This window comes from Corvus moneduloides, chromosome 2 (assembly GCF_009650955.1).
Source record: "Corvus moneduloides isolate bCorMon1 chromosome 2, bCorMon1.pri, whole genome shotgun sequence".
Classification (NCBI taxonomy): Eukaryota; Metazoa; Chordata; class Aves; order Passeriformes; family Corvidae; genus Corvus; species Corvus moneduloides.
Window position 1 is genome coordinate 107104445 of NC_045477.1, and position 26749 is coordinate 107131193.

Below are 26749 nucleotides of genomic sequence, written 5' to 3' on the forward strand. Positions count from 1 at the left end.
AGGGCTGAGGATATGCTGTATTTATGACACAGATTGCTACCTTTCCAGCCAAAGAACAAATACTTTCGTTGTACCTTTTATTACTATTCTGACAAACATGAGAGCAGATCACTCTCCTGAGTGAGGGGATCTCCCCAGAAGTCAAGTACCTGCAGTTCAGGACAGTAGAAGCAAATTTTCTTGCATTTTCAAAAGTATAGAAGTAAATTAACTTCACTTAGGTTATAATGTAGTTGAATTTGGAAGATAACCTAAACTGAACTGGGTTACAAGACCCAGAACTTTTTGCACGTTTTGTTTGAGAAAGGCAGATGACAGAATCATAGAGCAGGTAAGGTTGGAAGGGACATCTGGTTCAACCTCCCTGCTAAAACAGGGTCATCCTAGAGCAGGAGAGGTTTCATTCCAAGTGGTCATTTAACACAGAGTATTACAGTATATCAAAATACACTATGGTGCATTAAGAACTCCTTCAGAAAGTCACTAGAAAGGATGTGTAGGGGAATGTGGAAGGGGAATAAGCACTCAATCCCACAAATTCTCAAAATTTGAGATTACTTGGCAATTTGAGCATAGGTCTTTCTGTTCTTGACTTTTGTGCTCTTAGAAATTGTTACTTGTTTGAGTGCTTTGTTTTTCTGAGGGTATTTGGCTACTTTTCAAGTATGTTTGGTGTTACAAGATGTCTAATACCAGTTTAGGTGTTCCTTTCTCAGGGGTGATACTTGTAGATTTTACCCACACATACTTAAAGTAATTATCATTTCTTTTTTTTTCTTAAGCTCTTAAAGTAAGCACTACTCTCAAAACTATACCAAAGGAATTTCAGCACTTGACTGTGAAAGCAGGTAAGAAAAAAAAAAAGTCCATGTGTTACTTGCATGAGAATTTTGATCAAGTATTTGTATATCACAGTAAGCCTAAATTAACGTATCTTGATTAATTTTTGAAAGAACTTCTTGCTGTTGTACTATTTTCCTACTGAAATTAGCTTTTACCTCATCATGACTACTATCTGTAAACTAAATATTACTTACTACTTCAGGTTGTTAAAAGGTTTTCTTGCTTTCTTTCCCTCATTGTTAGTGTATGTGTTCTTCCTGTGTGGGAAATATTTTAACCCAGCCGTTTTAAAGAATCTGAAGTTTTTCTGTGCTACAAGCAAAATGCAAGAGCGTGAATGTTGTACCTCTTGGTAAAACCTCATTGAAAGTATCAAACAACTATGTAATGTTGTGGTAACTATTCTGAAATGCCCTGTTTCCTTGTGAAAGCCCAGCTTTCCTATTTTGTGTCAAGGAGTTACAGGACAGAGAGCCTTTTGGAAACACAGACATTGAGGCACTTAAGATACTGACGCAAGCTTTTGACTCAGGGCTTGTTTCTTTGTTGAAACCACTCCTGATCTTTCTCTCTTCAGCTCTAACATACACTCCTTGTTCCTATCATTCTGGAAAATGTTATTTTTGGAACAGCATATGTCAAAATTACTTAGTTGCTCCAGAAACTTCCCCTGCATTCAGTTCAGTTCATCAGACCTCCCTTGCCTTCTTCTTTGTTAATCTCTGTCCTACAGTGCTAAGAATGTTTGTAAGCCCTCCCTGGTCCCAGTCAAGCTAAACTCTTGCTTTCTTTTCCTTTAGCATGAATGTTTTTACTCATGAAGATATCCTTGATTAAGAAAATGGACCCCACATGTCTGTCACAGCAGTTTTGTCTTATAGCTTGATTTATTTGTGGCTGCTCAACAGCTGCATGCCTCATTTTCCAGCTCTTTTTTTCCTGGCTTCTTTCCAAACACTTGGCAGCTGCCAGATTTGCTATCTTCAGCTCCTATTCTCAAAAGATTGCTGCTTATCCTTCACACACACACACACACACACACACACACACTCTTGCACATCCCTCTCAGGGAAAGGGGAGGGTGGTTGCATGACTTTCAGTTCTGTTCTCATTCCCCCTGGTTTTGCCCAGGAGCACAGGGGAGTTTTACTTTCAGTTCAACAGTTCCATCTTTTGTACATTTAGGAAAAAAACTTTCCGTCACCTGCACATCTCCTTTGCCACCAACCTCTTTTCCTCCATGTCTTTCATTTCCTAGTCAGGGAGGTCTTCCCAATGCTGCTGTGCTCCTCCAGTGGAGTTGCATATCAAGGGGGACAGTGGCAGAATTTCTCTCCATCAGCATGGCCCCTGTAGGGGTTCCACTCTTGCTGTGCTGCACATTGAGGATTTGAGCCAGCATGTTCTCAGGTTGCATGCTACAACTGATGTGAAAAGCAGAAATGTTTATCTATCCAGTGGAATAGATGCAGCACAGTAACTGAGTGGTTATTCCAGAATCACTCACCATTCTGAAAGGTTATTGTAATCATTAACCTCCAGCATGAAAACTCATTTGGGATAAAGTGGGAGAAATTTTACATGCTTCATTGGTTATTCATGTGGGCTGTTTATGTAAACTTGGGAAAGATGATAGTGTGTGAAAGTTTTCTTTGCCATCAGAAGGTCTAGAAATTTGCAATCAGTGAGAACTTTATATGCTCAGCATCTCTGAATATCTGGCCAGTTTATTTAGACTCCTAAGTGCAGGATCATTGTTGACCTTAACCTTTTAAAGGATTGAGGGCCAAATTTCCAAGCTTTTAAATTGTACATTTCTCCCTAGATGACCAATAACAGATGAGTCACTGAGGTTGATTTTGACCAGCAAGGAATGCTTTGGTTTTTTTCTTTAGTCTTTCACCTTTTATAGCACATTTTCCCACCTGATCTTAAGCCTGTAAAGCAAGGAGGCAGCTATTGAGTGCAAGATGTTAGGCTACAGTCAAAAGTTACCAAATCAGCATCCTTTGAAATGTTAAAATGAAGTTGTCCTGAAAGAGGGCTGTAGGAGCAGCTCAACACCCAAACCAGGAACCTTCACACTCTCTCTAATTACTGCAGACCAAGCTGCTCAGTCCATCAGGCTCTACTACTCCAGGAATCGTACAAACTTTTGAAGAATCTGTTGGGGTCCCTCCCCCGCCGTGTAGCCCTGGGAGAGGGGCCCTGAGGGCACAGACACGGGGCTTCCCTGCCCCTGCTCAGCCTCGTTCCCATTGGTTGGTTTGTGTTCCCTGCGCGGGCAGAAGGACCCTTGGTCCCGTGACTGGAACAGTTCCTCGGCAGAGCTCCGGCCATGCGGCTGGAGAAATTAACATCTCTGAAACATCTAGCAAGAATCTGTCTGTCCATATATATTTCCTTTCCACGGGACTCCTGGTTTGATATATGCGTGTTGCAGGATCCCCACTGCAACAAATGGTGGAGAATTGAGAGCAGAACGATCCCCGATCCCTAAGCGACTGATTTGTGTGAGTAAACCCTGGAAACTTTGGATTCCTCTTCTTGGTTTTGCTTTGCTATTCCGTATCTAAACTATGGAGGAACAGTGGGAAGACTCTTGGCTCTCCGAGCCGCATATGGACATTTATCTTAAACTTAAAATGATTCTTGAACAACGATTTGTAAATTTTAGCTTGATTCAAGCTCAGAAAGAACTGAAACACTTCCTGGCATGGTTGTTTAAGAACTTTTTCTATGTTTCTTGGGATTTAATTCTTACCAAGGGCTTTTGGAAAACCGTTTGGACACAGTTAATACTGGAGTCAAAATATATGCCGATGGAAGAATATTTTCGTGAATATTATTTAGTTACCGAGACTGTTGAGCGATGTCAGCTGTGTCCTGGCGCAGGGACCGTGCGGCCCAGGCCACGTGCACCGAGTGCTCTGCGAGCAGCAGCGAGGCAGTTCCCGCGCGCGGGCGGAGCCACGCGAGCCGCAGTGTCGGTGGCGGAGTGAGGCGCGGCGGGACCCGGCAGTGCCCGCCCGGCCCCGCGCAGCGCGTGGTGGAGCGAGCCCCATGAACGCCCGACCGAGAGGGGCGGCGCGCGGGCGGCGGCGGGCGGCGGCAGCGGTGGGACGGAGCCGCGCCCAGCTGAAACGCGCGCTGGAGCAGGGCGCGGGGGAGTCGTCGCTCGGGGGCCCAGCCGAGACGTGGGTGCAGCGCCCGGCATTGGCAGCGAAGCTGCGACCAGAGGAGGCGACGCACGGAGAACTGAGCGGCATGGCCCGGCCCGGCCCGCGCAGCCCCGAACGCGACCCCGGGAAGAGCGCGCAGGCACCAGCAGCCCTGACAATTCCAACACGGGAGCGACCGAAAGAGAGAGCAAAAACGCAGCGAGACAGAAAACAGCAGCCACTCGGAAAAAGGAAAAGATCATAGTAACTAAGATCTTAGGGATAGTAAAATGGTATAATGTTAAGCAAAATTATGGTTTTATAACAAGGTGTGACAACCAGCAAGACATATTCGTGCATAGAACTGCTATTAAAAAGAATAACCCTGAAAAATGCATCCCAAGCTTGGGAGATGGAGAGGTGGTGGAATTTAATATTGTACTAGGGAGAAAAGGGTTACAAGCATCGCAGGTCACTGGGCCTGATGGTGTTCCTGTAAAAGGCAGTATATATGCAAAAAATCGTAGTCATGTTAGACAATATCTCCATTGTAAGCCCCCCCTACAGTCTCCCTTTCCTAATCCCACCTTTCCCTTTTACCCTATGTCCTATTACCCCCAGTGTATTCCCAATCCGTTTTTTCATCCATGGTTTCCCTCACAAAAACCATGCTTTTGCCAGTTGTTTCCCCAAAAATCCCTTTCCAATGCCGAGTGGGGGATGAAAAGGGGGAGGGAAGAAGTTAAACCCTCTCCTGCCTCAGTTTCCCCACAAAGCATGCTCAGAGAATTCTGTCTCCCTTCTGTCAGCCCTAAGATGTTCCACAGAATCTGTTCGGACATTTAAAGACTCAGGAGGGTGGCTTGTTTTGTTTTGAAACTGTTCTTGTTATGTTTATCCAGTTGTTTTCATTCTCCTTTTATTAAAATAAAACGGGTGAAATGTTGGGGTCCCTCCACCGCCGTGTAGCCCTGGGAGAGGGGCCCTGAGGGCACAGACACGGGGCTTCCCTGCCCCTGCTCAGCCTCGTTCCCATTGGTTGGTTTGTGTTCCCTGCGCGGGCAGAAGGACCCTTGGTCCCGTGACTGGAGCAGTTCCTCGGCAGAGCTCCGGCCATGCGGCTGGAGAAATAAACATCTCTGAAACATCTAGCAAGAATCTGTCTGTCCATATATATTTCCTTTCCACGGGACTCCTGGTTTGATATATGCGTGTTGCAGGATCCCCACTGCAACAGAATCAATGTAAATGATTTACTCAACAGCTTCAACTTACCTATTTCATGAAAGTTAGGCTTGTGTAACCATAGCAGTAGAAATATGGAAACTCAAGAACTGGACAAATAGTTTTGTATCATCTTGAATGATTTTGTCATGTATGTGTATAAACCTGCACCTCAGATATGAAGTGTGCACAGACTGAATGTACCAAAGAGCTGCACGTTTCTTGGAAATCCTGCCACAATTATTCAATAATGAACTACCTGCTTTACACTATTTTTTGTATTATACTACTTCTTTTGAGAGGAAAGCTAAGTCTGGGTATTCTGTAATTGTAGCCTTGAATTCCCTAGTTTTTCAAAAGCTTAAAAGAAAATCCTTGGCAGTGGTATTCTGTTGCTGTCATTTTTTATTAGTAGTCATTTCGGAATTCTCTCTTCCTTATGTGCTTTCCTGTTTACCTCCACAGGATGTCCTTGGAGAGTTTGAATGTCAGTTTTACCTATGGGTTTTTATATGAAAGACTTTCTGAAAGAAGTATGAATAGAATTACAGTCTCCATAGGAAAAGGAAAATTTGAAGATTCTTAAACATGGTTTAGCTTGGAAAGGATTTATACGTTCTAAGTGGCATATTTAATAACTGTGCATGTAATTTAATAATCAGCAATTTCAGCATTGGAAAATTGGGTCATATGGCTGTAGGGAAGCAGTGTCTGAAGTTGTATTCTCTGGGAGTTTGACACAGAGAGACGGAGGAGGATTATCACCACTGCATATTTTAATATTAATTTGCTCTCCCTGCTTTAGTTGCTAGGAAGAGTTTGTTGCAGAGAAATCTGGAATGACTGTGAACCAGTTTGGTGATGACAATCTACTAGAACTTGGTTTATAAGTGGTCATTCTTGTTACTGCCAGCTGCAGTGGGGTTTATTCCATTCAAAACACCAACTAGCTCTGCACAATCCTGAAAGCAGTTTCTTTTATGGAGAGCTGGTGTGTGGCTGTACATGTGCCATATGCTGCTACTTGTTTTCTGTGAGCCTAAAGCCTCCTATGGAGGGTCTGTGCAGTAGTACAGTGCAAGCCATTAAAAACTCAGTATTTGCCAGCTGCTGCCACAGGCAGCTCCTGCTCTGTGGTTTGGAGGATCTGTTGTATTCTCAGGAAATGCTCTGTAGTAGCTGATAATAAATGTCTGACGTGAAAGCAGGCATATATCTGAAGGAAGCAAGAAATTCTGACAATTTTTTTTTTCCCCAACCTACTTGTTTCTCTTGAGTGTTGTACCTTGATTAGCAGACTGGGAAAAAGACAAGGATTCATTTCGTGTATGCACTGGGATCACTGATGCTGCTGTTATACCTTGAGGATATCTCAGTGGGTTGAATTTGAAAGCAATCATGCAGATATGTTTTCTCAAAATTATCTGATACTAGTAAAAAAGAGTAACAGAGAAGACAATGCAAACCAAGGAATAGCCTCGAGGAATTACCCAGAGAGGATAATTCAGCACTGTTGTTTTCCTATCACATAAAACCTGCATGTGGCAGGATATTTGGAATTCGTGCAAATAAAAGAAACTCATTTTTACATTGATGGAAATGTGTTTGATCAACATTTAGACTTTAAAGCTTTCTACCTTCAAATATCTTTTCTTCCCAAGGTCAAAAGAGTCTTAACATGACATGTTAATTTTTTGTAATGGGTGATGTACTTTTATACTAATTAGTAAAGTATTTAGGAAGGACATAAACCTTTGTGCTTTTGGAAGCAGGACAACTAATAGATACCTAGACTAAGAGCAAGATGTTTTCTGTAAAAATTTTATGCTGTTCCTTATGTTGCTTTATCACAACTACATCCATGACTACAGGTCAGAGCTACCAGACCTATTGCTCTTCCTGTGTTCTGGTAACCAAACTGAAAAGGTGAAGCTCTCACTACATGGTGGCTTTTGAGTTCTTGGGACATTCACACACTACAAAAGCAAAGGGGAAGGAGAAGTGAAAATCAATCCCCATTGCTTATGTGAGATGAGCATACTCTCGCATCCACATTTGCAACACTTACATTTAACGGATGCTGATTCCGAAGCTAAAGACATTTATTTAAAATGTGATGTTTTAGCAGTTCTTTTTTCTTTTCTGTTCCAGCTGCTCAAGAACCTAATGCACTCAGAGCCAGACCACGATCCAGGTACTGCTTTCATTCCTATTTCAGGAAAAGACATATGTTCTCTGGTGTTAGATACAAGGTGTCAGAACTGGTGTTGGATTTTTTTTTTTTTTTAATTGGTGTTGTGCTGGAAGTACAGCTCAGATCAGACAGATTTAGCAGGAGGAATCTGTAAGCTATAGACCCTACATAAATACTGTGCTAGGGCCCCATGATCTCTGGTCATAAGGTGCTGGAGGTTTTGCCTGTCTGCCCAGCCCTGCTGCCTTGTCAGGGTGGTGACTGCCTCCAGCCCAGCCCCAGGGGTGTTGTGGCAGGACAGCTGGGACCACCCCATTGCAGGGAACATCCTCAGCGGTTCCGTGCTCTTGCAACCTGCATGGTGATTTCATATGGAGGGAGGCACTGCACAGTCCCACAGAAACAGCAGCAGTAGCTCAGCTCTCAGGTGTGGGTGAGTGAATCCTTTTGTTGGCATGCATGTGCTTGGCTATGGGTGGTTGGTGTGTGATGGAAGGACTTACAGACTGTTGTGTGCTAGAAGTGACACCTGCTGAATTCGGATGTTCGCAAGGAAAGGGAAACCTGTGCCAGAAGATACTGTGTATAAATAGATTACATCTTGGGTTGGTTGTCACCTACTGGTGTATAGCCATATTCTTAATTCACCTTAAACTTTTCATTTTTAGTGCTAGTTAGAGGAATCTGCTTGGGATTTTTTTGCTTGGGTAATGAGAGTATAATCAGAAGCTGTCTGCTTACAAGCTTGTCAAAGCCTGCTAGTAAGAGAGGATCAGCTGTAAGCACGATGATTGAGGATTGAAGTCCTCTGTTCCTAGGACCTATATTCGGGAAGGCTGAACTGCCTTGTGTGCTGTTTTTCTGCTGCTAGCCAAAGCTTTTTAGTTTCTGCAGGGTTTTATATTTTCTTGCTGTGTTACTAAATTGCAAATATGCAAAAAACGTGCACAAATACATAGAATACCAAATGCTTAAACAAGCTCAAAAAAAGTCACTTGAATGTGACTACTGTGTCACATGTGGCTGTCTCACATCTGACTGTATGTCACTGCTTCAATGCAGAAGTTGAGACTAAAGGTGCTTGAGCACATCCTTGAACTCAGGCCTGCTGTGCTTGTTGGAAATGGGATGAAATACCATAGGGAGATTTATTTTTCTCTTTAAAGAATGATTGGCATATTAGGAAAAAATGTGTATTAATGGACTTCAAAATCGAATTGGAATATATTCAGTAATGAGAAAACAAAATGGTGAAAGAATTGGTGGTATTAAAAGTAAATCTCATTGGTGGTGATAATGAACAAGTAGAATTGCTGGTGCCTCCTCTGGTCCTAAAAACTGATTCAGAGGGTGAGGAGGACTCTGATAGTTCTATTAGAGAAAGAAGTAAATCAGGAAGTCTTGTCTCTAGCAGAACTAGGGCAAGAGGATGGAGTAAACCAGTGATTCGGGCTCCTTTAAGACAAACAAGTGGGACTGCTGGGAAAGCCGTGTATGTGCATGTACTGTTTACTCACTGTGATTTATTGACTTGGAAACAGGATGTAGCATCTCATTGTAACAATCCAAATGATATGCATAGTATTATTAAATCTGTGCTGATGACACACAACCCCAGCTGGGGAGATACATAAGTTTTGCTAGAAATTTGTTTATTTATGAAGAAAAAAAGAGCAGTTCTAGAAAGAGCAGAGGAAGGACTGAGTAGGAGAAAAGTTGAGGGGCTAGATCAGAAAATTGGGGGAGTAGGAATACCAAGTCTCGATGATCTTCTGCCTAAAGAAGATCTTGAATGAGATTTGAATAAAGATGTTGGATTATAAGGAGTAAAAACGTTGATTTTATATGGAATTCATAATGGAGTGGAAAAACCTAGGAGTTTTGCGAAGTTGTGTGACATAAAGCAGGGAGACAGAGAATGTCCATTAGCTTTTTGTGAGTGGTTGTGTGAAGTGGCTCATAAATGGACAAACTTGGACCTGGAGAGTGAGGGTAATAAGATATTGCTCAATATACTTTTAATTGGACAGCTGGCACTGGATATTACGCACCTGTTTGGCAAAGAAAAATCCGTTTGCCATTAGTGGGAGTTATTTCTGTTCTACTCAAATGTGCTTTTGGTCTTGTCCTGGCACGCAGAATGTGTTCCATGAAGTGTAACATCTCATGTTGTCTGTGCTCGTTTTGAACAGTCTTGGTCTTGCTTGGTCTTGTTTTTTCTAAACTGATAACTACAACAGCTGAAAAATATTGGACAGTATTTAGCAAAATCAAAATTCTTAGCAAATGCACCACATTGGGATAAATGTGCTGTGGGAGGGCCTGGAAAGCGGTACTGAGCCATGTATTTGACCAGTTGCAGTCACTTTGGAGCCATACTGTTTTGCTGGATTTAGTGGAATTTGGTGACCATTTCCTATGGAAAATTTATTCTAATAGTTAAAAATTTATTCTACTAGTGAGAATATTACAAATTATGAAATGTGAATTTGCAAGAGGTAGGTTGAATCTATACCTGTATAAACACTACCCGTGCAGTTGGGAAAGGCAACAGAAACTCCAAGGGGTGTATGTGGGGAATTCTACTTTGGTTTATTCAAAATAGTTGCTACAATTATCCTGCTGGCAAGGTTACATAAGAAGGCCTCAAGCTGTGTTACTAAAAGCCTTAAAAAAATACTAGCCCTGTAAGCATGACTCGTTCCTTTCTCCACATGCTTAGGTCCTTCTGTTGCCAAAAAAATCTGTGTTGTTATAAGAGGGAACTCTTAGTCATTAGGGCAAGGAATTTCCACCATGAACCTGAGTTCTGGTCAGTGTATTTTTAGGTACTATTCACTATAGTTGTTTAAAATTAATTTTTGAAATAAAATATTTTCTGCTTTTCCCTGACGTGCTTTACCTTAGGTCTTACTCTAGCACATCAATAGAAGATGCCATGAAAAAGGGAGAAGAGCCCCCTACTCCACCTCCAAGGCCACAAAAATCACATTCCAGAGCTTCCTCTTTGGATCTGAACAAAATATTTCAGCAAAACACACAAGGTAAAGTTTCCTTTCTCTGCTCCTTCTGAGACCATTCAGGTTAGCTGTGTGCTTGGCAGTTTGATCTGTTTGCAGAAATGCTTGGCAGTATGTGCATATGCTGTCCTTTGCTGCAGACAGTAATGCACTGCAGAGCAGGAGTTCTGCTTGTGCACTTGCTTGTGTTACATTGCCACTGAGGGGAAAAATCAGTGTTTCTATAATTAAGGTGATTATAATGTTTTCTGGCACAGTAATGGGAAGCTTAACATATGGTAGTCTGTCATCACTGACTGTTTATAACTAGTCTGGCTGTTTAGACAACTCTCATCAGTAGCTGCAATATAATTGAGTTTTATTACTATTTAGTTTTTGTAGTTCAGAAACAGGAAGAAAACCCTTAATGTTTAAACTGGGAGAAAGAAAGCAAACATTTTTGATGTTAAAGTCGAACATATGTGTGGGAACAATCAGAAGCCACTCTGAGTAAAAACAAGGGGTAATTTCTTTTGACACGGGTGCACATTGAGGGGAGAGAAGGAAAATGTAGAATAGCAGCTGGGGTGAACTGAAAGAAAATGGCTTTTCAGCATGTTACCCTTCGAGTGTGCCTCTTGCCTTCAAGTGGGAAGAGGAGCTGTTTGTTCAGGGCAGCAGTCATCCAGCATGACTGTGCTTCAGCAGGGTCCTTGAACCAGATCAGAGGTTTGTATGCTGCACACCAATCATCTGACTCAAGGACTAGCTTAAACACGGTCATGCTTATGCTTCAGAAGAAAGCCAAGGTTTGACTGTGTCAAGGAATGTTTAACTGGGCTCTCTAATGTGGTTCTTGGAGTAGAAAAGAGTTTTACCTCTTGCTATATGGACCTTTTTTTGTGCAAACAACAGAGAGAATTCGAGAGCCCTGCTATGTGTGCTGCACCCTGAAACTCAATAGGAATAAACTTTTTTTTTGCCTTACACAGAGGAGTAATTCTTTATCTTTGTTCCTGTTGAGGGATTTGATGCCTCCAATTTTGATTTTGTTATACATCAAAATAAAACCCCCAAACAGAGCCAAGTATACATTTTCTACTGCAGCAGGTCTTCTTGGAATCCAGATAACAAATGTAACTGGAAGGAAACTGGAAGGAAATAAACTTGGATTAAATTTCACTTGGAACACAAATGAAAGAAGAATGTAAATTCTGTGAATGAAAATTAACATTTTGCTTTTCCTATGGATCATTTTGAAAGTCACAAAGTGGTTTCTTTTGGGGAACTTAGCAAACTGTGCAGTTTTGGGTACCACAATATAAAAAGACATTAAGCCATTAGAGAGTGTCCAAAGGAGGGCAACAAAGAGCCTTGAGGTGAAGCCATATAAGGAGCAGCTGAGGGCACTGGGTCTGTTCAGCCTGGAGGAGAGGAGACTGAGGAGAGGCCTCATTGTGGTCTACAACTTCCCCATGAGGGAAAGAGGAGGGGCAGGCACTGATCTCTGCTCTGTGGTGACAGTGACAGGACCCAAGGCAATGGCCTGAAGTTGTGTCAGGGGAGGTTTAGGTTGGATATCAGGAAAATTTTCTTCACTCAGAGGGTGGTTGGGCACTGGAACAGGGCCCCCAGGGAAGTGATCACAGCACCAAGTCGGAGTTTGAGAAGCATTTGGACAACACTTTCAGGCACATGATGTGACTGTTGGGGTGTCCTGTGCAGGGCCAGAAGTTCGATTTGATGATCCTGGTGGGTCCCTTCCAACTCAGGATATTCTACGCTTCTGTGTATATCCAGCATGACTAGAATAATCCTATTTTGGTACATTAATTTTTGTTCTACTAATTCTAGTTGAGAAATAATTTTAGTTTGGGGAGATTGGTGGATAATCTGCTTCCAGACCCATAAAGGAATGCTCAGTAGTATTGAGTTTTGTTTTCAGTTCCACATGGGTCATGTTGATGTATAGGTATCATTTCTTTAATTGTAAAACCATCTGTGCTTTGAAGCATTTGTTTTGTTTATTTCCTTTTTTAAAGGGCAGAAAAAGAAAAATATCTTTTCTCCAAGTAAATTCAGTTATAGACTGGCGAATCCCTGTTGTGGGCACTGGGATTTTTTGTTTATTTTTTGTGATTCATTTACTGCTGCTATATCATGTTTGTCACCATCATATTATGCCTTTCTCCTGGCCAGTGTACACACAGAATATTTATCTGTGATGGCTGGGATGTCCAGCAATGCATTAGCCACAGAAATGGGCTTTAAAATTGTTGAATTGGAAGGTAACTGGACTTGAAGAAGGCACCTTCATTCATACTTTATAGCTGCACTCCTCTGGGATGCTGTAATGAGTGTTACCCAGGAAAAACATAAAAAAGCATGGGAACTTATAGAAAGGCGCCACTTTCTGAAATATCCAAGTGAATTTCTGTTAAGAGACAGAAATCTCTTCTATTTTGTTTTTATTTATGTAGTCTTTATGTTAGCATCTGAGAAAAATTCTGTGCTGCTAAATTCTCAATGTATTTCTTTTTGTTGAATATGTAATCTCTGGTATTTGGCCTGTGTTCATATTAAGAAAATACTTGGCTAGAGTTTATGCATTCCTGGAAGGACAACAGCAGGTTTTAAGTAGAAACAGAAATGTCACTTTAAATGCATACATGACCTAGTTTACTCCTTTATTTCTCCCCTAGCCTAGTCTCTAGTCAGATACAAGACAACAGCTCCCAGAGTAAGACCTGGGTATTGATGGGGCCAAAATTGGGGCAGCTCAGAGTCCAGAGATCCTGCAGCAGAGCCCCAGCCACCTTCTAGCCTCAACAGCAGCAGTAAGCTTGAGTCTGCCTTGGGGTGACTCTGGGGCTGGGGCAAGTCTCAGTTTAAGTATTAAAACTGAAAATGCATCCATTGTCTTCTGATGTTTTGTTCAGTTCTGTTTGCTGCCCATGACAGTTGTTAAAGAATCACTTCTGGGCAGTGACAGCAGTCTGAGTGTTGTTAGGTTTATACAGTTGCCCCTGAAATACATTTTATTTCCCATTTAGTTTCATTTCTGAGTCACATAACTACTTTTAATTAACACTTCTGTTGAACAAAGGATACTTGTTGGGAAAAGAGAATTTGCTTTGATGAAACAACAAAATTGTTATGAACAGTGTAGTTTTGTGTTATCTGGAAGCAGATTGAACAAAACAGCCATATAACTATTTACAAATGAATTTTTGACTGGAGGTTTTCAGCACTCATTTGCTTTTGAAACTCACCTCCTGCTGTGGCTGTCCCTGTGGTGAAGAACGCGTGGAATGCAGGCACCATTTTTTACGTTGGCTTCTAAGGAAGCACTCACTGCAACCTGGATTCTCTGCTTCTGGGCCACTGGTTTCAGCCAGCAACAAGGGGCTAGTATTTTGGAGGTTTTCTCCCTTGTAAAATGTGAGGTGTTAAGTTCCACACTCGGTCAGGTGGAAACACAACAAGCATTTTATTGCAAGTGCAGTATTTTCTGTTACAGATGATGTTTTCCTGACTACAGTCAGATCTGTAACCTCTACTTAGCATTGCTGGGTAGTGATGGCTGCCAGACAAGAAAACGTCCTGTTTGTTCTAAATCTGTTGTTCACAGGAAAGGAACAAGGGAACAGATTTTACTGGTGTGCATCAGCATTCCCATCAGTGATGTAAGTGTGTCCCCACATCACTTCTGTATTCCTTCATACATGTGTTTCCCAAGCAGTTTAAAGTGGTACTTTTATCATTAAGACTGAATTAGTACAACTGTCTTTCTGCACCCTCCATTTTCATTACTGCTAAAGGAAGACTGTTCAGCATCACATTTTACCCTCTTTTTCATAACTTTGAAGAAGACTTGTCATTACTTCTTTACTTCATCAAACTTCCATTACTTCATTCAATTAGCACATCCTTTCCTTGAGCTTACAGGCTTGGTGGGTTTTATTTGCCAAATGTAGAGATTTGTGAATAGTTAAATGTGTTTTGAGGTATCTTAGTTTTTTCATATTTGCCTAAATCAAATTTGTTGTATTTCTGAATGTTTTTAAGTCTACATGTAAAATGAAACAGTTCATAATTGTGTAGGAAAGAAAATTTTGAGAATTAAAATGATTGTTACTCTGATGTCATAGATGTTTTGATACAAACAGGTCCAAACAGTAACCATAATACTGTTTTTCCAGTTGTTTTCAGGAATATCTTTCCAATTAGGTTGTCTTTTTCGCTTAGTGAGCCAAATGGAAGTGACTTCCCCTTTTGTGCACGTGAAACTGAGTGCAAAAAAACCTGCAAAACTTAACCTAGATAAGCATGATTACTGTAGTATTATCTTCTGTATTCTTTTATGCTTAATTGTATTTGTTAGGAAATGTCTGTGCCCATTGAGGTTAGCTGTCTGAAAGACGTAGTTGCTAAAGACAAGCTTTTAATGGGTGGTGCAGTTATGTTTTTGTATTACCATAAGTGCAGATTTCTTAACTAAAATTTTATTGGAAAGCCAAAGTGACAAGGGGAAACTTAGAATAGTTATGTTCTTTTTTTTAAGGATGAATTTAATTAAGTAGTTAATTTTCAGGACTCATTCCTCTCATTGCTCTTACATTAGTCTTGATTTAGTAAAATTCAGCTACTTTCTTGGGATTTTGTTCATGCTGTAATACTGTACTGTCTTGCATGTTACTGTGTTGTGTTTATTAATCAGACCATTAAACATTAAATTAGGAAGCTGAGAATTCTGAAGGACCTTTATTTTAGAGAAGAGATAATGGCAAATACCCTCACCAAATATGCCACTTCCTGAATTATTGTTTGCATGGTGTACAAGAGCTCTAATATTGCAAGCCTCATCAAGTGAGGAGTGTAGAGTTAAGTTAGTGACTGGTTGTAAGGGTTGTGATAAAATTAAAAATGTCTTATGCATAGAGCACAGAGAGCACAAAATTGAGCTGCTATTCATATTTTTCTCAGGCTATGAAATACATTTTTAAAATAATTGCTGAAAAAATACTTTTTAAAATCAGAAAGTATTTTTTTTTCTTTTGGGACTAGCCCAGCCCCTGATCTGTTACTGGAACTGCTGTTTTTTTCTAGTCTTGTTCCCCTTCAGAATATATTTCATGACTGAACTGAACTTACTCTGAATGAAATATTCATGTCCTCCTTCTGATTTGAATGGAGGAGTTTTGTGCCTCTCAGCCTTTTAGAATTTTATATGAAGGATTTATGTGTTTACAACTGTGTAACTTACTTCTTTGCCCAACTGGACAGGAACACAATTAAGGTTAAATAAGATGGAGAAAATAGTAATGATATAAGTGGATGAATAGTTATTAAGTGATAGGAACCTGATGGGATAACTTATTTTTGCATTTTTAGATTTTTATGTATATCTCTAAGGGCTGAGTCCAGAGAGTACTTTACTGGGATAAATCTTATCAGCCTTTCAAGTGTAGCTGTTTTTTTACAAGTTGTGTCAATAAATTGAACTTTTAAAAAATTGTATTTTCCCATTTATCTAATCTTAGCTCTTTCAGGAGTTGAGGAATGATTTGCAGTCTGTTTTGATCCTGTTGCAGGTTGTTAAAAATTAAATTTTACTCCAAAAACTCTTCTACAGAAAATTGTGAAGGTTGAAATGTACTTGACTAGCACTACCAGCCCCACTGAACTTTTTTGTGATCCCATGTGGGTTACTCTGTTCTGTGAAAAAGATGTTCATCCATCATGGAACAGCTTTGTAAGTTAAACAAGATAGGATCTGCTATGTTTCATGTGGAACAGGGGTCAAGCTGCCTTCCTTGTGGGGAAGACCCTGGAGATGCAGATGTCCCCAAGAAGTGTGTGAGCCACAGGTGGGACCAGAGGGGTGATGGCTGGTAGCCCCCTGCTCGTCCTGGCTCCCACGTGCCTGTTCCGAGTGTGTCCATGTTGGAAGTGGTCACAGGTGGCCAGTGCTGGAACCTCCACCACTACCACCCAGATCTCCAGAGGGGAGAAGCTCTGGTAACATGGATCTGTGGGAAGTAGGTGGAGGGACTGTGCCTCCCTGTGGGTGGAGAATGAAGCTAAACGTGAAGTGAGACAGAACAAAATCTTGGATAGTTTTGTTTAAGGGTGAAGGGAGGAGGGAGAAACAGTCCCCAAATAGAAACATGCAGAAGAGGAGAGGGTAGAGAAAACAGTAACTAGAAAATGCAATGGTTTAAGGAAAATGAGGGACAGGGAGGTAAAAATACAGATGTTGTGAATATGTGATGTAAACCAGAAAATAGATGTTTAAAAAAAAAATCTATTTTACAGGTTTTCTTAACACATGCTGAAGTTCATGGATAGGACATTAAAAACAGACATAATAAGAAAACCTCTAGTGATATTTTGCTTGTTTGATTTGAAAGTGACCCATCAGATATGTTAGCACACAGTGTCCTAAATGGTCACACCTGTGAGTTCATAGCAGAGAAACATTAATTACTTAAGGTCTGACTAAATCTCTTCCTAATTACTTGGAAAGTATGTGGATAATTCTCCACTCACTTAAGGTACAAATGATGTTCTGTATGATGAGCGCATGAAACAGACCTGTAGCATGACTGTGTGTCTGTGACATCAGGTGTGTGTATTATCTGCTGTGACACATGAAACTGCCTGCTGAGTGGGTTCCTAAAACTAACTGTGGGAAGAGAGGTCATTCTGCCACTGGCAATGCTTTCTACAGCATTTCTACAAACCTGGTAACAAAGTTAATGTCAGGAGTCTAAACCAGTTTTTTTGCAATGCTGTTACCTTCCGAGGAGACATTAGGAAGAATTATTGAAACAGATCCCTGGATCAGTAGGGATTTCACAACTACCTTACTAGAATCCTTTATTAAATTTATATTCCTGGCTACAGCTTTACAATTTTTTTGGTTTGGGGTTTTTTGGGTTTTTTTTGGTTTTTTTTTGTTTGTTTGTTTGTTTGTTTTGTTGTTGTTGTTGTTGTTGTTTTTTAGATGTAGTAGTGAGAATTAATAAATCAGATCTCTTAAGAAATGGTTATTTCACAATCACTTACTAATGCTGCTGTCAGGAATGTAAATAAATGAAGTTGTGCAAAGAATGGTGTCAGTGTTAGGGGATAACCAAGTACCAATTTCACTGAACAAGAATAGAAGTTTAGTAAGAAGGAGGTAAACAGAAACCAGCTTAGACACAGGACTTTTCTGTGCTCTGCCTTTGGCAACAGAAGCAGGAAAAGTGTTTCAAAAAGCTCTCTGGAATAGTGTCAGAGTGGTGAAAATGCTGGCTTCCCTGAGGAACCAAAGCCTTAGGTAGTTGGGGGAACTGAAGAATAATTCATTCTGTTAGCTTATCTATTTTGAACTGATTGCAGTATCTAACTCCCTTTGCTTCCTGATAAAATTAATTGGTTGGTGTTTTGTTAAACCTGATCTGGGAGCTCAAGACTCGGAAGCAGCATAAACTGATGGAAATCTACCATGCAACCAGCCTCTCCTTTGATCCATCTGTGCTGTAGCATCCACTTGAAAAATACCAAATACATCAGCCAGACTCTCTCTTTTGACTTGAGATTAGGTCAGTCCCCTTTGGGAGGCAAGATCTAGTTTCACCTTGGCCAGCAAGGTACAAAATGGCCCTTGACCCAGGAAAAGCACCCTTCTTTCAGGACACTGCTTACGTATGTATTCAGTTCAGATGGGGAGGAGGGTGTACATTTTTTCCACCCAAAGTTTAACCTGTCTGAGGTGATACTCAAGCTAAGGTGATAGACATCTAAAACCAAGACGTCATCCACATGTAGGGAATTAATATTAAATATCTGACATGGAAATATTTCAGGAAATGTAGTTTTGTATGCTGCTGTTTCACTATTAATTTTCAAAAATAGCAGGCATCCAGAAGCTCAGTGTATTATGGTAGTTTTTTCTTCAGTAGTGAAAACCAAGAGCATAAGTGACTGTCATTGGGTAAGAGAAGTACAGCACCTTGCTCTTATATTGCACTGAAGAATCCCATGCACCCAGACTTGCTCATCCTAGTTTTGCGAATCTCCACTGCTGCTGTGCCTAGTGACTTAAAGATCTACTTCCATAGGTTTGTGTGGGCTGTTACAACTTTTATTTTTCCTCCATCTCCTCTTCCTACATCAAATAAGTAAAAGAGCTATCTGAGTGGTTCCTAGGATTATTATTTTTCACTACCACAAGTAATGATTAAGTGCTGAGTGTTGTTGTCTTCTAGGGAGGCTGGAGGCAGAGTGGTCAGATAAGACGGCATAACCAGTTCTCAGAGTGTACAATTGCAGCCTGGTGTTTGTTTTAAAATATTAATCTACCCTCAGATTGGAAAACCTGTTTTTTTATCTATTGTGGTGTCATGTTAGTACTATCAGACCTTTGTGGTTGCCAAAATAGGGCAGAAAAATGGTCTTGGAAGGTTTCCATGTGGATAATCCGTCTTAAAGTGTAAACATGCTAAGTAAAGAGCCATGATTTTTGAACTGAAAACCCTATCTTTGTGGGAGTAACTAGTGCATGAAAGGGCTGTCATTTACTGGAATACACGTGATATGGATACTTAAATCTGTTTTACTGGTACCTGTATGGGCTTTCTACACTGCTCTCTGTGGGATTTGCCTTCCATGATGGGGCTTTAAGCAATCTGGTCTTGGGGAAGATGTCCCTGCTCGTGACAGGGGGGGTTGGACTGCGCTGGTCTTTAAGGTCCCTTCCAGCCCAAACTGTTCCGTGATTCTGTGGCTCAGCCTGGTTTGAGTGCAGCAAGTTGCTCAATAGCAAGAGGACCTGTGCAAGGCCCATCCAGCTCCCTGGGCTTCTGCACAGGGTGTTGAAGACTTCTTTTCAAAGATCAGGGACATCAACTTATCCAAGCTCTGAGCCGTGCACCTGGAAGCATGACATTTGTCTATTTGTCTGTTTGCTGCTCGGCCCCAGGGTACTTGCTTTTATTTTGGAAACAGACCTTCCCCTGTGTTTTGCTCTGAGGACTAAGTAGCGCTGCCATCTCTAACAGCAAGAGCCGAACTGTGCAGGGCACTCCCAGGAAGGAGAGTATTCTGGAATGGTAAGAGTCACCTGCCAATGCACATGAAAACCTACAGGTATCTGTTTATGTTGTCCTCTTTTAGGGTAGGGACACTAGAGAAGGCTGAAGCCTGGGGGTTTTTTTTTATAAGTTGTTGTGAGTCCTCCGAAGTCAGCTAACTTTCGCTAGTAATTGTGCTCACATAAGCATGATTTCCTTCTAACAACAGGCCAAAGATCTTCTGCAACAGCAGGAATTCTATGAATATTTCATGAGTAGCTTAAGTTAGAATTTTTAGGATTAAAAAGAGGAAACTGGGTCAAATGCACATGTTGTAAGCATCTAACTTCTTTAATGCTAGATTCATATATGTTGCATTTTGAAAGCTGCATTTTGTGGTGGCTTTTTTTGTGTGGTGGTGTGGTTTTTTTCATTTGACTATTTTATGGAACAATTACTTTTCCCTTTGGAATTTTGTGGGCCAAATCCCAGAAGACTCATGGAGTTTCACAGTGTGTCCGCCGACTTCAGGAGATGCTTTTCCAGCATGTGGTGTCTGAATTGTTGTTTTCAAATATTGTCACAAGCTGTAACTGCCAAAACCACTGCCAGTGCCCAGATAAATGAAGTAATAACCTGAAGCTCAGATTAAAGGAAAGGAAGGTTTCTTCCTTTGTAAAGATCAGTTGCATGGGAGAGATGGAGAATGTATTTACCACATCATGCTGTTATTGCAATGGTCTTACAAACAGAACTAATGAAATGCAAGAGAAAGGATCCTGATGACTGTTTTTTCAAATCTCTCTAACACCTGTAGGTGTGTTAGTGACTTCCTTGCATAACTTCAGTTCTGTTTTAGTTGTTCTAGCTCTCTCTTTGGTATTGTGTGCAATATTAGGCTTCATTTTACAAGAGATGATGAAACAGACGATGGAAAGAACCTCCCAGTGTATTACAAGTCTCTTTGGAGCTGTAAATAGTCAATTTGACTGTTCTCAATGTTTTCACACACAGTTTTACTCTCATGCCATAATTATCTGTAATGGTTAGTATCTTTTTTCTTCATATTTTCAGCCATGTAGACATTTTTAGATTTGGTGTATAAAATATATAAATGGCTAAGCTATAACAAGGCTCTTAATGGTCTTTGTGGTCTTTTTAAAATATGCATGGAAATAAAAAGTGTATAAATGTAATTGATTGCTTAGCATTATTGTGGTAAAGGGCATTTCTAAGTTTAATACTGTTGGGGGTTTTTTGTTACACAAAAATACACCAGTGCAAGATGGACTGTCTGGTGTTTTTGCCAGAGCAAGTGCTGAGCAGTCAGTGCAACAGGAGCTTGGGAAGGGTAACCCAGTTAGTCCTGGTTGATGTCTCTGTGCCAGCCTAGTGCTCTCTGTCTCCTCTCAGCTGCCTTTGGAAGCTGTCATCTATCCTGTAGTTTTGTCCCAAATGGGTTTTAGGTATTTTAAGAAAACTGAGAATTACAGCATTGGACCTACATGATTATTACCCTCCCTTTTGCTGGCTCAAACTCAAAGCTGACATTATATTGTCTTATAAGGGCTTGAACTAACTGTTAGGGTTTGTCTTCCTCCTCCCTCTGAAATACCTCCACTGAGTAATAGCATGCAAATACAAAATATAAAACCAAAGAAATGGGTTTCTTTTTGGTTCATTTAGGCTTTTGTGCTTTAATTCCATGACAGATGTTTTCTTTTTAAGGCTATACTCCATCACAGAATGTGTTTTATCCAGAGTGACTGCTAGTGTCTACGTTGGGAGCTAAGGTGTCACTTTTAAGAAGGGCGGTATTTTTGATGACAAAGAGCAAAGTCCAAGAACAAGTGGACCCTGTTTCTGGGTTTCTTTAACTGGAATTGGATTGCTTTACCTACAGGTTTTTTGGCTGACTGGCTTCTTTCTCTGCTTTTTATCATAACGTTGGGGGTTTACAGCAATTAGGTCACTACTCATTCACTACTCATGAAGTTATTTCAAACCAGCTTTTGCTCAGTAAAGATCAGGTTTGGGTTTTGTTATTAAATGTTGAATACTGCCTCTTCATTAGGAGGAATTTCCACTTATCCTGGGAATTAATTCTGGGTTTATTTGGAATTAAATTACAGTGGATTTGTTTGGTTGGGGTTTTTTATCAACATCTTCTTCTTTTCCCACTGTTCAGCTGTGAGGTCTGGCTGGCTGCCCCCGCCACCACCTGCACTGCCCCCTCGACCATCTGTATCTCAGGTATGGACAAATCTTTAGTTCTTTGCTGTGTGTTATTTGTTTATTTATGTTACCATCACAGTGGTTAGCACGAGTTGGCTTGGACACAGCAGCTGTTCTTGCTTCCAAGTTCAAAAAATCGGCAGTTTGCAGTTCCATGTCCTCCTTCATTGGTCTGTCTGGCCAGCGTGTTGCAGTGTCAAATTACAGACTAATTAAACCTCTTTGCAGTGGAGCTGACATGCATCCACTAGACCTAACTGTAAATTAAAGGCTAGCAAAGCTAGTCTGTTAAAAAGGGTTTCATGCCTGAAGGCATGGGCTTGATACCTGCTATTGCTGTTTGCTTCTTGGGCTTCAAATGCACTGAGGGCATCTGCTAAGGGAGCCACGGCATAGAAGAGTGCATTGCACCCGTTTTAAACCCATTGCACCACGGGTTTAAAAAAAATAATGCTGAAAGGAAGAGAATGCCATGTCAGTTATGTTTTAAAGTTTCAGACCATTAGTGGTGTGCTTTTATTTTGCATTTTAGGTAAGTTTTTGGGTTTTGTTTTTTAGAGCATCACACAACTGCAGCACAGCACAAACTGACAAAACCATGCATGTCTGCATCCAGATAATTGTTCATGTTTCAGGAAGTGATGGAGGATCGTCATCTTTTTCTTTCTGTGTTGTTGGCTGTGTTAAGTCTTAGGCAGCAATATGCTTCATATAATACTCCTTTAGATGAAGTGTATAATAGGAACAAATCCACAGGGGAGCTGACAGCCCTTAAATACAAAAAGCTGGTGAGATACCTTCCTTGGGCCAGAATGGTCATCACTTGAGTTTTGGATCTACCCTTAAGAGTGTGCTGTTGCACATGTCTTACTGCACAGTGCTTATGATAGAAATGTTTAGAGGCCTGTTGCTACCCCCAGCTCCACCAGCAGCTTGTTGTGCTCTTCCTCTCCCCAGCCCTTGTTAGCACTGAGTGCAGTTTCTGCCTTGAGGACTGTAAAACACTGGTTTGAGCTGGCATGTTTCCCCAGTCAGGATGCCATTAACCATGCTGCTAACAGCACACACCCCTTAGTGCATCCATCATGTTCGTGCTTTTTCTGACACTCCCCAGAGAGCAGCATTTCCCTCTGGCTTCCCCAGATGCCACAGCACAGCCCCCTACCTCCCAATCCCAGATCCCACAGCACAGCTCCCTACTTCCCAGCCGTGTGCCTGCAGCAGTTGCTGCTGCAACCCACGCCAGCCCTCCTGCTGCTGCTCCAGCTTCCCACAGTGCAAGCCTTCTTGCTGCCATTGGGAAAAGCACTAACTGCAACAAATCCTGCTCTCAGAGAACAAAACCATTGGTTTCAAGCAAGGTTCTGTTAATTGTCCGTTCTCTTGTCCTGTCATCAAGTTGTATCTCCTTAGCAGGGGAGTGACAACTTGATTTGTTTATGCATGTCCAGCAGCTTCCTAACCAAATACTGAACCAAGTGCTCACCCTACACTGGGACATGCAGAATTCAGGGCATTTCTAAAATGATAAACACAAGAAGATTCTCATGTGAAATTTTTGATCCAGTCCTCTCAATTACAAAGGTCTGGTTTCTAAAAAAAAAAAAAAAAAGTGGTTTCTGTGTCTGCTCAGTAATGAATATGCAGCTGATGCTTTGCTAACATGCATCACTTACGTTTATTTAATTTATTTCTGATTATATTTAAAGATATTGAATCAAATGTTAAAATACTATTGTTCTCATGTCTCTCAAAACTGTATATAAAACCAGTTCTTAAAAACATAATAAAGTTTATGCTCATCACACTGTTTATTTTTTTATCCAAGCATGCCTTTCTGTGATAAAGGTAACAGACAGTAGGGAAGTACGTGTGATGGGGTCATAATTCAGCTGAGCTGACCTTTGCAAATAGCATGTAAGCAATAGTGAGCATATGGATTATGGTAGTCCAGTGGGGCCCTTGATTTAAAGAGCACAGAGAAGCTGGAAGAAGGGATCTGCTTTCAAAGCTGAGACAGGATCAAGAACTGAAGAAAAGTCATGAGGCTGAAATTGCATATTCAGCTTTTTCTTGTTTCAAGATTTACCAAACTCGTCTTAAATTTCTGTTTTAACTTATTTTTCGACAATGTTATTGAAAATCATTCTTTGGTTCATTTTGCTGTATGCCTGCAGTGAAGCACTGTTAATGACAAATGTAGCTTGGAAGTGAAGCAAACCCTGCATATTTCAGGTGGCTGTGCACCTTATAAGTATTCTCATGATATGCTTATTTTGGCTCAGCTTTGGAAATTAGTTGATGGAGGAGAAGGAAATAATTTCTTTCTGAGGACTATGGTTTTCTGTGGATGACTGAGAAGCAGCTTGAATCAGCTTGCTCTTTAGAATGAGATTAAAGGGCTCATGGGATGTAAAGACCAAAGTGCATAAAAGAGAGGTACCAAGGGGTAGGTGTTACATTTCAGTGGAGCAGAAGTCCTCCTATGAGCTTAATCAATAGGAGTATAGAAATGGCACCTTGACTTTGGTTCTGTGTTGCAGTGTTTTTTAGTAGAATGTAGTTCAGCCTTTCGGAAAATGTTATTTTTCCTGTCAGAATCTCCAAGGTAATCGACCTTGGTGGTTATTGAATCACTGGTTATTCAGAGCATGCCAAACATCTCTGCTCATATCGCAGACTTTCTAAATTATGTCCACGTCCAACTCTGCTTCCATAGTCCAGGCAGTTGAATTTCAAGGGACAAGGACTGTATCACTGGCTGAGCAGAGCACAAGGTGATACTTAGAGCTGATACTGTTGTGGCCTTGACTTCACAGCTCAGGGGATGCACAGGCTTACTGTGGCAGGCTCAGATCTTGGGATGCTGTGAGGACCTGGCCAGTTTATGACAAATAGCAGCAGAGCTGGCTTCTCTGCTCAGCTTGCTGCTGCCAGCCCATGCTGTTCCACACCTCTGCTGGGCAGACACCTTTGCAGATGGTGGCTGCATCTCCTTTTACTTCTACAACAGCTTTTGGAGTTGGTGGATTTAGCTCTTTTTTCTTGATGGCCTCTAAAAGGCTATGGTAGCTCCTTCTCAGGATGTCTCCATTGCCAAAGTCAGATTTTATTGACTTTGTATCAGTCCATAAGCTGTACTTGAGATTTCCTCAGAGCTTTCACCAGACACTTTTCTGATGCAGTGATGCTTTTATCTGAGGTCCCTATGGTGACTGTTAGTAAACTTAATAAAGAAAGATGGATGAAATGTCAGTTTAAATTGTGTGGACACACCCTTATCTTCAATTTGTGATCTTTCAACCCAAATTCCAGCCCATACCTCTCTGCACTCCAAGCCATTTTGAATTTATATTTACAGTAAGACATTGTGAATTGCAGTATGAAATCTTTTATTAGATTCATCAATTCATATTGCTTTCCTCTTAAAAAAATAAGTAATTCAAGTTTTGCCTAAATTCCATAATGAGTGCTTTGAAAGATTATGTATGGAAAAACTCTTATACATAGATGAGAGGGTTTTTTCTGGATATGTTATTTCGAAGTGTTTTCCTTTTGTGCATAAGCCTGTGTGTAACTTCACTGACACCTTCTGTGATCTCTAGTAGCACATTTCACATCTAGCAAGTCTGCAGTAGCTTCTTGGATTTAAGGATAATTTTCTCCGTATCAGTTTCCCAACTTTTTTGACCATAAATATTTAATATACTACAAGCTGTTGTAGACTTAGGATACTAGCAGTGCCTTACCTCTGCTTATTTCCCATGGCATGCTGTAGTATATAGAACAGATAACCTGTAGCTTTTGGAAATACCTACTGTGTTTTTTTTCTGGGCTTTTAGAGAATGGGATGCAGTGGCTTGGGTAGGTCTTCCTCATCCTGTGTTCCTAACTTGACAGTAAACTTGAGTCATCAAGGAGGAATGGCGTTAAGGTGGCCCCAAAACTTCTTCATGGATCCAAGGCTGTACAGAGAAAATTTGTGTAACATGGAGGTGCAAGAATCACAGCAGGAAGGCAATAGCTATGCAGCTGATTTGCGGTGACACAGATTTCAGATAGAAAATAACTTTGGGTACTCATGAATAACGTTCCACTGGAGCCAAACATGTATGCATGTCTTGTATAAGCCCCTGTTGTTATTTTTTTAATGGAAAACAAAATAATACTTTATTACTGTTGGCTTTTAAGCCTACGGAAGTCATTTACCACAGCTGCTTTCTCTGGGAGATTTAGTAACATTTATGGTAATAGGAATTATGGATGAACACTGAAGAACAAATATAACTTTAGGATTTTATCCAACATCAGCTAATTATCTGCAACATTGCCCGATTATATCAACATCCCTTTATTTAAATTACTGCATTTCAGTACCTTCCTGTCCAGTAGTGAAGATGAATCTTCAATCCTGCCTGTGCTGTATAAGGGAATTTGAAAACAGTGGGCCTGGAAGAAAACTCTGTGTATCTTGGCTGAAAAAACTGATGTTCCTGATCTCTTTTCCCAGAGTCACAACTTTAAGCCTGTTGGTTTTGTAAATTCACACTGGTTTGTGCTGCACTTTTCTTTCTGGAAACCTTGGGATGGGTTTTTCCCACTGATTCCATGCCGGCAGTTTTGGCTGGCACTGAAAAAATTGAGTGAAGGCAAAGCATTCAAGTGAAGTAGAGTAGGTAGGCAGCTGTTAACATTATCAAATTGAAGTACCCTGAGTCCAGTGCAACTCTGAAGATTAAAATCTCACTGGGTTATATGAGCTCAGAATTTGGCTGTCAGTTTAGTAACCATTGTTACCATTAGATGTTACTGATTTGGTGAAATGCTGAAAATGAAGCACTCTGAGGGATGATGGGTGGGTCACCCTGCCCAGTTACAGCACCTGGTGGTGTTGGAAAGCAAAGATGTTATTCTTTTTAGCATATTGAATGTTCTGCTCTCCAAATGTTACTTGATACTTCATAACTCCTTGAAGCTTTTTGGCCATTCATCATGCAGAATTGCAAGTGAAAACTGGGACCCAGCTCAAGA

At 40.9% G+C, this 26749-nt stretch overlaps 1 protein-coding gene across 3 annotated transcripts in view; it reads left to right on the top strand.

The window, feature by feature from the left end:
* The window catches only part of REPS2 (RALBP1 associated Eps domain containing 2), a 96230-nt gene that overhangs the window by 54074 nt on the left and 15407 nt on the right, over positions 1 to 26749 (top strand). For all 3 annotated transcript variants that reach the window (XM_032100726.1, XM_032100725.1, XM_032100724.1), the window contains exons 11-14: positions 783 to 848; positions 7380 to 7422; positions 10330 to 10466; positions 21672 to 21736. In XM_032100726.1, coding sequence (XP_031956617.1) covers positions 783 to 848; positions 7380 to 7422; positions 10330 to 10466; positions 21672 to 21736 — 311 coding nt within the window. The remainder of the gene's footprint in view (positions 1 to 782; positions 849 to 7379; positions 7423 to 10329; positions 10467 to 21671; positions 21737 to 26749) is intronic.